The 14888-nt window shown below is 46.3% G+C and overlaps 1 protein-coding gene and 1 non-coding gene across 2 annotated transcripts in view; both read left to right on the forward strand.

The window, feature by feature from the left end:
* Positions 1 to 332: 332 nt before the first annotated feature.
* trnah-gug lies at positions 333 to 404 on the forward strand. Its single transcript has one exon. It is a non-coding gene; the product is annotated as a tRNA-His (tRNA).
* A 786-nt stretch (positions 405 to 1190) lies between these two features.
* LOC112237440 (protein MEMO1-like) overlaps positions 1191 to 14888 on the forward strand; it is a 37353-nt gene continuing 23655 nt past the window's right edge. Inside the window, exons 1-4 of the mRNA XM_042305796.1 lie at positions 1191 to 1702; positions 10204 to 10285; positions 11154 to 11222; positions 11621 to 11733. Coding sequence (XP_042161730.1) covers positions 1591 to 1702; positions 10204 to 10285; positions 11154 to 11222; positions 11621 to 11733 — 376 coding nt within the window. The 5' untranslated portion in view covers positions 1191 to 1590. The remainder of the gene's footprint in view (positions 1703 to 10203; positions 10286 to 11153; positions 11223 to 11620; positions 11734 to 14888) is intronic.

Consider the following 14888-nt stretch of genomic DNA (forward strand, 5'->3'; position numbering starts at 1 on the left):
TGTACAGTATTCATATTGTTTTTTAAGTACGTAGTTGACAGTTGTGTGAATACCTGTCGGGTTCATGTTGTTAGTGTTGCTAACTATGGTAACTTTACATAAACTGCCGCTGCAACCATATAGTAACAGACATTACCAGTCCTAAATACACTCTGTGGATTATTCCATGTGGCCTGGTTTCGTTTATTAGTCCAGAAGAAGTCCCCGTACGGTCTGCATTGGGCAAAATCAGCCCTGTACCATGTGTTAATATCAGCATGAGCAATGTCTTGATCTTTCGATGAACACTATTCGGGGAATATCTCCCAAGTGAGTTTAAGCCCTGGTAGCTCGCCGTGATCGTATAGTGGTTAGTACTCTGCGTTGTGGCCGCAGCAACCCCGGTTCGAATCCGGGTCACGGCATTGCGATACACAATGTCACGGCAAAAGGGATATTCTTTTAGAAAATGTGTTCTGAACGTAATAACTATGCTTTGTAATCATATCTATTCCAGTTTTTCATGGGGGAAATCAGGAAATATAGAATATATGCGTGAACTGAGTCAAACCGAGCATTTACCCATAGACATCTATGGCATATCACCCACTCTTTCTACACGCCTACAAAACATTTTAACCAATCGTTTCTCTATATTCTCCTCGAGCAGCCAATCCACGCAGGTTTACGTCATTTTAAGAAAATGTTTGCGACCATCGGGAATCAAGGAATCGATTCATACACGCTTTTCAGAACTAAGAAACTCGGACATTTCCGACAGGCTATCTGGTTGTAACTCAACAAATCAGCAGGTGGAAAATTCCCGAGTTACTTTAGTTCCGACTGGCGTGATCAACGCAGCAGCTTTGACTTGCTCTGACTCTATGCAGAGATTGAACATTTAATTTACATTTTAAAACAATGAAATACTCTGCCAACAAAAAAGCTGTTATAATTATAAATGTGTGTATGCCTCTTAAGGTCCTTGTTTAATGTGATATTGTACCCAATAGCCCAAATGTAATTAGCATATTCTTTATATATACTTGTGTTTCCCATGTACTTTTTGCATTGATTTGTTAATAAAAAAATAAAATAACAGTTTGCTCGATTAATTTACTCGACTGCTCGATTTATACCCTCAATTTAAAATGTAATTGCGTGAGGATTATCTCAGCAACCTGGTGACGCAGCATGACAATTTATAATTTAGCATTTAGTCGACGGTCTGCTTGGTGCGGTGATGCATCTTCTGCCCACTGGGATTAATATCTCCTATGAACTGGATCTCTGCTAAACCAGACATCTTAGTTTTAGTCTATTATGATGTACTGTTGCTACCATCGAGTCCGATTTATGACAAACCAATAGTGCTATTTTGGCAAACAACAGACAAACTGCATTGAGGGTTTTGTTCATCCGTAACTAAAACCCTCGTTTTAAAATCTTATTTTGAAGTAATATTAGTCTGCTATCAAACGCACACTTTTCTCAACATGTCAACTTCGCCATCTGGATAACTATTTTTGTATTCTTTCTTTGTCTAGCCAACTTTTTGTTTTTATTGGTGGTTTCTATTTAGGTAGTTGTTTTTCTCCGAGTTTTTAATTGATGTTTATTTCTACCGGACATCTTACCAAGAAAGGCAGTTCGGGAGCTAAGATGTCGAACCGAACCGTTTGCAGAGAAGCAAGTCACTCCGGCAGTTGGTACACCGCCTCAGGTATAGAACTGGACCGGGGAACGGGTCAGAGACCAGGGTACACAGCCTCAGGTATAGAACTGGACCGGGGAATGGGTCAGAGACCAGGGTACACAGCCTCAGGTATAGAACTGGACCGGGGAATGGGTCAGAGACCAGGGTACACCGCCTCAGGTATAGAACTGGACCGGGAACGGGTCAGAGACCAGGGTACACAGCCTCAGGTATAGAACTGGACCGGGAATGGGTCAGAGACCAGGGTACACAGCCTCAGGTATAGAACTGGACCGGGGAATGGGTCAGAGACCAGGGTACAAAGCCTCAGGTATAGAACTGGACCGCGGGACGGGTCAGAGACCAGGGTACACCGCCTCAGGTATAGAACTGGACCGGGGAACGGGTCAGAGACCAGGGTACACAGCCTCAGGTATAGAACTGGACCGGGAATGGGTCAGAGACCAGGGTACACAGCCTCAGGTATAGAACTGGACCGGGGAATGGGTCAGAGACCAGGGTACAAAGCCTCAGGTATAGAACTGGACCGGGGCACGGGTCAGAGACCAGGGTACACAGCCTCAGGTATAGAACTGGACCGGGGAATGGGTCAGAGACCAGGGTACACAGCCTCAGGTATAGAACTGGACCGGGGAATGGGTCAGAGACCAGGGTACACAGCCTCAGGTATAGAACTGGACCGGGGAATGGGTCAGAGACCAGGGTACAAAGCCTCAGGTATAGAACTGGACCGGGGCACGGGTCAGAGACCAGGGTACACAGCCTCAGGTATAGAACTGGACCGGGTCAGAACGGGCCTCAGGTAGACCAGGGTCAGAGACCACAGCCTCAGGTATAGAACTGGACCGGGAATGGGTCAGGTATAGACCAGGGTCACCAGGGTACAGCCTCAGGTATAGAACTGGACCGGGAATGGGTCAGAGACCAGGGTACACAGCCTCAGGTATAGAACTGGACCGCGGGACGGGTCAGAGACCAGGGTACACCGCCTCAGGTATAGAACTGGACCGGGGAACTGGTCAGAGACCAGGGTACACAGCCTCAGGTATAGAACTGGACCGCGGGACGGGTCAGAGACCAGGGTACACAGCCTCAGGTATAGAACTGGACCGGGGGACGGGTCAGAGACCAGGGTACACCACCTCAGGTATAGAACTGGACCGGGGGACGGGTCAGAGACCAGGGTTAACTAGTTTTAACGTTAGCTAATAGGGTCAAGATAACTAGCTGCATATGGGCCTCTGTAATGTTTGGGTTGTTGTCCGGGTAAGTAGCTAAACTGGTTACCAAACCTTGCTAACTAGCCAGCTACAGATCTATCTTTCAATGGGACTGTTGTCCAGGGGGAGTAACTAGTTAGTTAGTTAGCTAGCTGTCTATTTGAGTAGGAGAGAGGTGAGGAAAAACAACAGGCCGTTCTCTATCAGCTGGTCCAGAGCAACAGGCTGCTACTTAGCTTGCATCAGCTGTCACTTCTTTATCAAACAGCGGAATAGGCAGATTTGTAATTTACAAACTAGGTTAGAATATAGCTAACACATAACATTTATTTGATCCACTCATGTCTTGTTTACTCAGAACTTTTATCCATGGGCGTTCAGTGGAAATGGTTTGGCGAAATAAATGGTGTGCTCTATGACCTGGTCATTGGAATAAATGGTGTGCTCTATGACCTGGTCATTGGAATAAATGGTGTGCTCTATGACCTGGTCATTGGAATAAATGGTGTGCTCTATGACCTGGTCATTGGAATAAATGGTGTGCTCTATGACCTGGTCATTGGAATAAATGGTGTGCTCTATGACCTGGTCATTGGAATAAATGGTGTGCTCTATGACCTGGTCATTGGAATAAATGGTGTGCTCTATGACCTGGTCATTGGAATAAATGGTGTGCTCTATGACCTGGTCATTGGAATGGTGTGCTCTATAAAATAAATGGTGTGCTCTATGACCTGGTCATTGGAATAAATGGTGTGCTCTATGACCTGGTCATTGGAATAATGGTGTGCTCTTTGACCTAGTCATTGGAATAATGGTGTGCTCTAGGACCTGGTCATTGGAATAAATGGTGTGCTACATGACCTGGTCATTGGAATAAATGGTGTGCTCTATGACCTGGTCATTGGAATAAATGGTGTGCTCTATGACCTGGTCATTGGAATAAATGGTGTGCTACATGACCTGGTCATTGGAATAAATGGTGTGCTCTATGACCTGGTCATTGGAATAAATGGTGTGCTACATGACCTGGTCATTGGAATAAATGGTGTGCTCTTTGACCTAGTCATTGGAATAATGGTGTGCTCTAGGACCTGGTCATTGGAATAAATGGTGTGCTAGATGACCTAGTCATTGCAATAAATGGTGTGCTCTAGGACCTGGTCATTGGAATAAATGGTGTGCTACATGACCTGGTCATTGGAATAAATGGTGTGCTCTAGGACCTGGTCATTGGAATAAATGGTGTGCTACATGACCTGGTCATTGGAATAAATGGTGTGCTCTTTGACCTAGTCATTGGAATAATGGTGTGCTCTAGGACCTGGTCATTGGAATAAATGGTGTGCTAGATGACCTAGTCATTGGAATAAATGGTGTGCTCTAGGATCTGGTCATTGGAATAAATGGTGTGCTCTATGACCTGGTCATTGGAATAAATGGTGTGCTACATGACCTGGTCATTGGAATAAATGGTGTGCTCTAGGACCTGGTCATTGGAATAAATGGTGTGCTACATGACCTGGTCATTGGAATAAATGGTGTGCTCTATGACCTGGTCATTAAAATGGCTAGGTAGTTAAATGGCTAATAAATGGCTAGGTAGTTACAGGTACCCTTGTCAACAGCATTAGCTAGCTAATTATGTCAAAACACTGACAACCATCTCAGTGAACAGTCAGTTAACCATTATAGCAAAGATTTCCCCATCCATCTATCATTATAGCCTACTCCACCAACGTACTTCTGCAGCGAGTTGATCTGGCTAGCTGACTGGCCCTCCCTGGTTGTTTGGTCCACATATACAGTGCCTTGCGAAAGTATTCGGCCCCCTTGAACTTTGCGACCTTTTGCCACATTTCAGGCTTCAAACATAAAGATATAAAACTGTATTTTTTTGTGAAGAATCAACAACAAGTGGGACACAATCATGAAGTGGAACGACATTTATTGGATATTTCAAACTTTTTTAACAAATCAAAAACTGAAAAATTGGGCGTGCAAAATGATTCAGCCCCCTTAAGTTAATACTTTGTAGCGCCACCTTTTGCTGCGATTACAGCTGTAAGTCGCTTGGGGTATGTCTCTATCAGTTTTGCACATCGAGAAACTGACATTTTTTCCCATTCCTCCTTGCAAAACAGCTCGAGCTCAGTGAGGTTGGATGGAGAGCATTTGTGAACAGCAGTTTTCAGTTCTTTCCACAGATTCTCGATTGGATTCAGGTCTGGACTTTGACTTGGCCATTCTAACACCTGGATATGTTTATTTTTGAACCATTCCATTGTAGATTTTGCTTTATGTTTTGGATCATTGTCTTGTTGGAAGACAAATCTCTGTCCCAGTCTCAGGTCTTTTGCAGACTCCATCAGGTTTTCTTCCAGAATGGTCCTGTATTTGGCTCCATCCATCTTCCCATCAATTTTAACCATCTTCCCTGTCCCTGCTGAAGAAAAGCAGGCCCAAACCATGATGCTGCCACCACCATGTTTGACAGTGGGGATGGTGTGTTCAGGGTGATGAGCTGTGTTGCTTTTACGCCAAACATAACGTTTTGCATTGTTGCCAAAAAGTTCAATTTTGGTTTCATCTGACCAGAGCACCTTCTTCCACATGTTTGGTGTGTCTCCCAGGTGGCTTGTGGCAAACTTTTAACGGCACTTTTTATGGATATCTTTAAGAAATGGCTTTCTTCTTGCCACTCTTCCATAAAGGCCAGATTTGTGCAATATACGACTGATTGTTGTCCTATGGACACCTCAGCTGTAGATCTCTGCAGTTCATCCAGAGTGATCATGGGCCTCTTGGCTGCATCTCTGATCAGTCTTCTCCTTGTATGAGCTGAAAGTTTAGAGGGACGGCCAGGTCTTGGTAGATTTGCAGTGGTCTGATACTCCTTCCATTTCAATATTATCGCTTGCACAGTGCTCCTTGGGATGTTTAAAGCTTGGGAAATCTTTTTGTATCCAAATCCGGCTTTAAACTTCTTCACAACAGTATCTCGGACCTGCCTGGTGTGTTCCTTGTTCTTCATGATGCTTTCTGCGCTTTTAACGGACCTCTGAGACTATCACAGTGCAGGTGCATTTATACGGAGACTTGATTACACACAGGTGGATTGTATTTATCATCATTAGTCATTTAGGTCAACATTGGATCATTCAGAGATCCTCACTGAACTTCTAGAGAGTGTTTGCTGCACTGAAAGTAAAGGGGCTGAATAATTTTGCACGCCCAATTTTTTAGTTTTTGATTTGTTAAAAAAGTTTGAAATATCCAATAAATGTCGTTCCACTTCATGATTGTGTCCCACTTGTTGATGATTCTTCACAAAAAAATACAGTTTTATATCTTTATGTTTGAAGCCTGAAATGTGGCAAAAGGTCGCAAAGTTCAAGGGGGCCGAATACTTTCGCAAGGCACTGTAAATCCCTCTCGCCTGGAACAAAAGGACCACCTCCCTGTGTAGGTCTAGGCAGCAAATTGAGTGCTCATATTGGGACCAGCTAGCTAGTTTATCTCTCATCTCACACATCACTATTCATTTAGTTTATTTAACAAGCTTGCTACTATGTTCCTTATTAGCCAACTGTAGCGACTAGTCTAGGGTTGTGGCTAGAAGGGATACGGCTTCTGTCAAATGATCATCAAAAGTAGATTTTTTGTGGGGGGTGGCATTTAAACAAACCCTAATCCAAGGGGTTTAGTGTATGTCACGTTACATACATTTTTCTCTCACATTGCAATATACATGTGAAGGAATCTGTGAGTTAGGATATTACTGTGTTCAAAATATCTTACCGTGAGGATGTAGCGACTTCTTTTAACTCAAGCATTTTGTGAAAGTGTGATATGTGGTGCAGTTATGTGTGTCTGATGGCAGTGTATTCCAGACATGGGAAGCTCTCACAGAGAAAACAGATTTACTAAAGGTGCTTTTCCTTAAGGGAACTATACAGTCACCTCTCATGGCAGACCTTGTGGATCTGCTGCCATATGTTTGGGTTTTCTGTTGAACTAAATTAGTGCCCTATTCTATGGTCCCTGGTAATTAGTGCCCTATTCTATGGTCCCTGGTAATTAATGCCCTATTCTATGGTCCCTGGTCAAATTAGTGCCCTATTCTATGGTCCCTGGTCAAATGAGTGCGCTATTCTATGGTCTCTGGTCAAATTAGTTCCCTATTCTATGGTCCCTGGTCAAATTAGTGCCCTATTCTATGGTCCCTGGTCAAATTAGTGCCCTATTCTATGGTCCCTGGTCAAATTAGTGCCCTATTCTATGGTCCCTGGTCAAATTAGTGCCCTATTCTATGGTCCCTAGTAATTAGTGCCCTATTCTATGGTCCCTGGTAATTAATGCCCTATTCTATGGTCCCTGGTCAAATTAGTGCCCTATTCTATGGTCCCTGGTCAAATTAGTGCCCTATTCTATGGTCCCTGGTAATTAGTGCCCTATTCTATGGTCCCTGGTCAAATTAGTGCCCTATTCTATGGTCCCTGGTCAGATTAGTGCCCTATTCTATGGTCCCTGGTAATTAGTGCCCTATTCTATGGTCCCTAGTCAAATTAGTGCCCTATTCTATGGTCCCTGGTCAAATTAGTGCCCTATTCTATGGTCCCTGGTCAAATGAGTGCCATATTCTATGGTCCCTGGTCAAATTAGTCCCCTATGGTCCCTGGTCAAATTAGTCCCCTATGGTCCCTGGTCAAATTTAGTGCCCTATTCTATGGTCCCTGGTTAAATTAGTGCCCTATTCTATGGTCCCTGGTTAAATTAGTGCCCTATTCTATGGTCCCTGGTCAGATTAGTGCCCTATTCTATGGTCCCTGGTAATTAGTGCCCTATTCTATGGTCCCTAGTCAAATTAGTGCCCTATTCTATGGTCCCTGGTCAAATTAGTGCCCTATTCTATGGTCCCTGGTCAAATGAGTGCCATATTCTATGGTCCCTGGTCAAATTAGTCCCCTATGGTCCCTGGTCAAATTAGTCCCCTATGGTCCCTGGTCAAATTAGTGCCCTATTCTATGGTCCCTGGTTAAATTAGTGCCCTATTCTATGGTCCCTGGTTAAATTAGTGCCCTATTCTATGGTCCCTGGTCAAATTAGTGCCCTAGTCTATGGTCCCTGGTCAAATTAGTGCCCTATTCTATGGTCCCTGGTCAAATTAGTGCCCTATTCTATGGTCCCTGGTCAAATTAGTGCCCTAATGGTCCCTGGTCAAATTGTGCCCTATTCTTTGGTCCCTGGTCAAATTAGTGCCCTTTTCTATGGTCCCTGGTCAAATTAGTGCCCTATTCTATGGTCCCTGGTCAAATTAGTGCCCTATTCTATGGTCCCTGGTCAAATTAGTGCCCTAATTCTATGGTCCCTGGTCAAATTAGTGCCCTATTCTATAGTCTCTAGTCAAATTAGTGCCCTATTCTATGTTCCCTAGTAATTAGTGCCCTATTCTATGGTCCCTGGTCAAATTAGTGCCCTATAAAGGGAATAAGGTGCCACTTGGGATGTAAACACATTAACCAGACCTGTATCTCCTTGTTATCTCTCTGCTCCAGCCCAGTCAGTCACACATAACAATGAAGTAGCTTCTATTAGCCTTGTCCCAGATCTTTCTGTGCTGTCAAACTCCTTACCATGCAGACAATGTTTAGCATCACAAGGACTTGCATTATTTCACATACAGACTCCAACCAAATGTGTTTAGTTGTATTAGTTGTATGTACAGTACACACATGGTCTACACCATCCAGCCAAATGCTGACTGCAGATTCCTTCTGGAAACGATAAGATATACTAAATGATAAGAACACGAACATCAAGTAAATGTCTCAGTAGAATAGAATAAACCTTTCAGTGTATAAAACAGGAATGCACCATTTATAGTCCGGTATTTACACATGTTTTGGGGAAGGAGGATAGGGGGACAAGTGTTTAAATTGTGCATGGTAGGTTTTGGGTAAGGGGGATAGGGGGACAAGTGTTTAAATTGTGCATGGTAGGTTTTGGGGAAGGGGGATAGGGGGACAAGTGTTTAAATTGTGCATGGTAGGTTTTGGGTAAGGGGGATAGGGGGACAAGTGTTTAAATTGTGCATGGTAGGTTTTGGGTAAGGGGATAGGGGGACAAGTGTTTAAATTGTGCATGGTAGGTTTTGGGGAAGGGGGATAGGGGGACAAGTGTTTAAATTGTGCATGGTAGGTTTTGGGGAAGGGGATAGGGGGACAAGTGTTTAAATTGTGCATGGTAGGTTTTGGGGAAGGGGGATAGGGGGACAAGTGTTTAAATTGTGCATGGTAGGTTTTGGGGAAGGGGGATAGGGGGACAAGTGTTTAAATTGTGCATGGTAGGTTTTGGGGAAGGGGGATAGGGGGACAAGTGTTTAAATTGTGCATGGTAGGTTTTGGGGAAGGGGGATAGGGGGACAAGTGTTTAAATTGTGCATGGTAGGTTTTGGGGAAGGGGGATAGGGGGACAAGTGTTTAAATTGTGCATGGTAGGTTTTGGGGAAGGGGGATGTGTGCTAAGGTGAGGTGCTCCGATGCTGTCTGCTGGACGGTAAGGCAGTGTACAGCTGGTGTGTGGGGTCCTTGGTGATGCTGCAGGCCTTCCTCAGCCACCGTTTTAGAGGAGATGTCCTGGATGGGTGGGAGGACTGTCCTCTTACACATCTACTGGGCCGTCTTCACCACCCGCTGGAGGGCCTTGCGGTCGTGGACAGAGCAATTCCTGCACCAGTCTGTGATGCAACTGGTCACGATTCTCTCAACGGTGAAGCAGTAGTACTTAGAGAGGCCCCGGGGTAGCATGCCGAACCTCAGCCATGTCAAGTCCTCTGTGACGTGGATGCCAAGAAACTTAAAAACCGCTGACTCTCTCTATTGCAGTTAATAATGTCGACCTGAGTCTGTTCCCCTGTGTATAAGAGGCATTGGGTTCAGCAGAAGAGTCGTTTATGTTCCCCTGTGTATAAGAGGCATTGGGTTCAGCAGAAGAGTTGTTTATGTTCCCCTGTGTATAAGAGGCATTGGGTTCAGCAGATGAGTCGTTTATTTTCCCCTGTGTATAAGAGGCATTGGGTTCAGCAGAAGAGTCGTTTATGTTCCCCTGTGTATAAGAGGCATTGGGTTCAGCAGAAGAGTCGTTTATTTTCCCCTGTGTATAAGAGGCATTGGGTTCAGCAGAAGAGTTGTTTATTTTCCCCTGTGTATAAGAGGCATTGGGTTCAGCAGAAGAGTCGTTTCTGTTTGGTATGGATTAATGAAGTGTTCTTCTCCCTCTCTGCAGGCTCCCAGCTGAATACACAACTAGAAGGTTGGCTGTCTCAAGCACAATCCACTGTCAGCCCTGCTAGAGCCATCATAGCACCGTAAGCTCCAGTGCTAGTTGTTCTGAGGAAAAGTCGAGGAAAAGGCCTCATCTTGTCACCAAGTCATTCTGAATATCATTTGATCACAGCATATGAATGACTGAAATGTGAATGTAGTGATTGGGGCGGTGGGGGTCATGTCTTCTATTGGTTGTAATGGTGTCTTGTTATGTGTTTTCAGCCAGGCAGGTTGTAATGTGTTTTCAGGCAGGTTGTAATGTGTTTTCAGCCAGGCAGGTTGTAATGTGTTTTCAGCCAGGCAGGTTGTAATGTGTTTTCAGGCAGGTTGTAATGTGTTTTCAGGCAGGTTGTAATGTGTTTTCAGTCAGGCAGGTTGTAATGTGTTGTCAGCCAGGCAGGTTGTAATGTGTTTTCAGCCAGGCAGGTTGTAATGTGTTTTCAGCCAGGCAGGTAATGTTTTTCAGCCAGGCAGGTTGTAATGTGTTTTCAGCCAGGCAGGTTGTAATGTGTTTTCAGGCAGGTTGTAATGTGTTGTCAGCCAGGCAGGTTGTAATGTGTTTTCAGCCAGGCAGGTTGTAATGTGTTTTCAGCCAGGCAGGTTGTAATGTGTTTTCAGCCAGGCAGGTTGTAATGTGTTGTCAGCCAGGCAGGTTATAATGTGTTGTCAGCCAGGCAGGTTGTAATGTGTTTTCAGCCAGGCAGGTTGTAATGTGTTTTCAGCCAGGCAGGTTGTGGTGTGTTGTCAGCCAGGCAGGTTATAATGTGTTTTCAGCCAGGCAGGTTGTGATGTGTTGTCAGCCAGGCAGGTTGTGATGTGTTTTCAGCCAGGCAGGTTGTAATGTGTTTTCAGGCAGGTTGTAATATGTTTTCAGGCAGGTTGTAATGGTGTATTGTAATGTGTTTTCAGCCATGCAGGATATTCCTACTGTGGTGCTTGTGCTGCACACGCCTACAAACAAATAGACCCTTCTGTTACGTAAGTCATTGATCATGTCTATTACTAATGTTCAGTGAGTTTTCTAAATTAAACACATTTTTTCAGTAACAAAATACATTTTCATCGACAATTTAAGTATCATCAGGTTTTTAAATAGCTTTTTCTACATTGTCCCTCCTTATCAAATCCTTAGCCTGCTCTGTTTCACCATGAAGAAACTATCAGCCTGTAGTTACCTCAGACAGACAGTAGGGAGCAGTATAACCTCTGTCACAGCCTCACCTTGGAACAACATGAGCGAAGCCTGGTCTGCCAACGCTGCTAGTGGCCTGTTGACTGGTCCATGATGACTGGTCCATGATGACTGGCCCACTGAGCTGCTGAGCCTAGTCCTACTGAGGACAGTGAGGTGACTGAGTCCTCTCTTTCCCCTGTAGTCGCAGGGTGTTCATCTTGGGTCCGTCTCACCATGTTCCTCTGTCCCGCTGTGCCCTGTCCTCTGCTGAGGTTTATAAAACACCTCTCTACGACCTCAGGATTGACCAGGAGGGTAGGTACACACACACACTGTGCCCTGTCCTCTGCTGAGGTTTATAAATCACCTCAGGATTGACCAGGAGGGTAGGTACACACACACACTGTGCCCTGTCCTCTGCGGAGGTTTATAAATCACCTCAGGATTGACCAGGAGGGTAGGTACACACACACACTGTGCCCTGTCCTCTGCGGAGGTTTATAAATCACCTCAGGATTGACCAGGAGGGTAGGTACACACACACACTGTGCCCTGTCCTCTGCGGAGGTTTATAAATCACCTCAGGATTGACCAGGAGGGTAGGTACACACACACACTGTGCCCTGTCCTCTGCGGAGGTTTATAAATCACCTCAGGATTGACCAGGAGGGTAGGTACACACACACACTGTGCCCTGTCCTCTGCGGAGGTTTATAAATCACCTCAGGATTGACCAGGAGGGTAGGTACACACACACACTGTGCCCTGTCCTCTGCGGAGGTTTATAAATCACCTCAGGATTGACCAGGAGGGTAGGTACACACACACACTGTGCCCTGTCCTCTGCGGAGGTTTATAAATCACCTCAGGATTGACCAGGAGGGTAGGTACACACACACACTGTGCCCTGTCCTCTGCGGAGGTTTATAAATCACCTCAGGATTGACCAGGAGGCTGGATCATTTGTAGTTGTCCCCGCCTCCCTCTAGTTGTCCCCGCCTTCCTCTAGTTGTCCCTGCCTCCCTCTAGTTGTCCCCACCTCCCTCTAGTTGTCCCCGCCTCCCTCTAGTTGTCCCCGCCTCCCTCTAGTTGTCCCCGCCTCCCTCTAGTTGTCCCCACCTCCCACTAGTTGTCCCCGCCTCCCTCTAGTTGTCCCCTCCTCCCTCTAGTTGTCCCCGCCTCCCTCTAGTTGTCCCCGCCTCCCTCTAGTTGTCCCCGCCTCCCTCTAGTTGTCCCCACGTCCCTCTAGTTGTCCCTGCCTCCCTCTAGTTGTCCCCGCCTCCCTCTAGTTGTCCCGCCTCCCTCTAGTTGTCCCCGCCTCCCTCTAGTTGTCCCCGCCTCCCTCTAGTTGTCCCCGCCTCCCTCTAGTTGTCCCCGCCTCCCTCTAGTTGTCCCCGCCTCCCTCTAGTTGTCCCCGCCTCCCTCTAGTTGTCCCCGCCTCCCTCTAGTTGTCCCCGCCTCCCTCTAGTTGTCCCCGCCTCCCTCTAGTTGTCCCCGCCTCCCTCTAGTTGTCCCCGCCTCCCTCTAGTTGTCGCCGCCTCCCTCTAGTTGTCGCCGCCTCCCTCTAGTTGTCCCCGCCTCCCTCTAGTTGTCCCCGCCTCCCTCTAGTTGTCGCCGCCTCCCTCTAGTTGTCGCCGCCTCCCTCTAGTTGTCCCCGCCTCCCTCTAGTTGTCCCCGCCTCCCTCTAGTTGTCGCCGCCTCCCTCTAGTTGTCCCCGCCTCCCTCTAGTTGTCCCCGCCTCCCTCTAGTTGTCCCCGCCTCCCTCTAGTTGTCCCTGCCTCCCTCTAGTTGTCCCTGCCGGTTTCAGGGTTACGGTACAGAGGAGAAATTAAATTCAGATACTTACTGTAGTCCATTTTTGTTTATTTGGCAAAAACAAACCACCCTATTCCAGGCCCCAAGTCCAGTTTCTGTGACATTGTTTACAATATTCCTGGCGTTGTCTGTTGTTGGGCCTCAAGTAGCGGTCTAAGAAGTTGAACCCATTCTGAAATGGACCTGGGGCTTTCCCACCCAAACAAATACGCATAAATACATTTTTCAGTATAGAGATTGTTTCCAAACGGACCTGATGATGACCAGTTCCGTGTTGACGTGGGCAGATCCGAGTTAGGGAAGCAGCAGAAAAGTCCATTTGAATGTAACTTTATTAACCAGAGCTGATGCAGGCGGAGGAGGGGCCCTGAGAGGGAGGGGAGGGGCGTTGAGAAAAACCCAACCTGATTAAAAGGAAGGTGGGCCAAGATCTCTTCATAACTGGTCTGGGCCAAGGCCTCTTCATAACTGGTCTGGGCCAAGGCCTCTTCATAACTGGTCTGGGCCAAGACCTCTTCATAGCTGGTCTGGGCCAAGGCCTCTTCATAACTGGTCTGGGCCAAGGCCTCTTCATAACTGGTCTGGGCCAAGGCCTCTTCATAACTGGTCTGGGCCAAGGCCTCTTCATAGCTGGTCTGGGCCAGTGTGCCATTGGCCATCGAAGGTGAGCATTTGCCCACTGATGTCGGTCACGACGCCAAAATGCAGTCAGGCCAAGACCCTGGTGAGGACGACGAGCACACAAATCAGCTTCCCTGAGATGGTTTCTGACAGTTTGTGCAGAAAATCTTAGTTTGTGCAAACCCAGTTTTATCAGTTGTCCGGGTGGCGGGTCTCAGACGATGCCTCAGGTGAAGAAGCCGAATGTGGAGGTCCTGGGCTGGCGTGGTTACACGTGGTCTGCGGATATGAGGCCGGTTGGACATACTGCCAAATTCTTTAAAACGACGTTGGAGGCAGCTTATGGAAAAGAAATTAACAAAATGATCTTGCAACAACTCTGGTGGACATTCCTGCAGTCAGCATGCCAATTGCGCTCTCCCTCAACTTGAGACATCTGTGGCATTGTGTTGTGACAAAACTGCACATTTTAGTAGCCTTTTATTGTCCCCAGCACAAGGTGCACTTGTGTAATGATCATGCTGTTTAATCGGCACCAACAAATCACAGCACATATTGATGGGTACACTTCCTGCTTTGCTCCTATTGGTACACTCACCAAGGGCCTCCAGTCCAACCATTACGCTACCATTGACTTGAATGGGGATGCCCCTTCTATCCTCTTTATATGGCAGCACATGCAGTCCGGAGTGAAGGAGAGGAGTGCCTAATTATTATTTTTCAAGTTATTACTGAGACCATGGTCATTTGGCTGGCCAATTACAGTCATCCTAAATTCCATGACCGCCACAGCCCTAATCCAGTGTTTATTGTGCCTTTTTTTAAAGCTTGACACAAACAAAAACCTGAGTTGTCGTCAGGGGACCAATCATCTGACTGATACTGGAAAAGAGACATTCTCACTGACGCTACCAAACACATATCAGTGCGTCTGAACTAACTAATGCTGATACGAGCCTCTGTTCACCAGTAATAATGTGGATGTTGAATCCTCACCTCCCTCTAGTCTACGTTGATGTCTGTATATTGAATCC

This window comes from Oncorhynchus tshawytscha, linkage group LG25 (assembly GCF_018296145.1).
Source record: "Oncorhynchus tshawytscha isolate Ot180627B linkage group LG25, Otsh_v2.0, whole genome shotgun sequence".
In the NCBI taxonomy this organism is placed as follows: domain Eukaryota; kingdom Metazoa; phylum Chordata; class Actinopteri; order Salmoniformes; family Salmonidae; genus Oncorhynchus; species Oncorhynchus tshawytscha.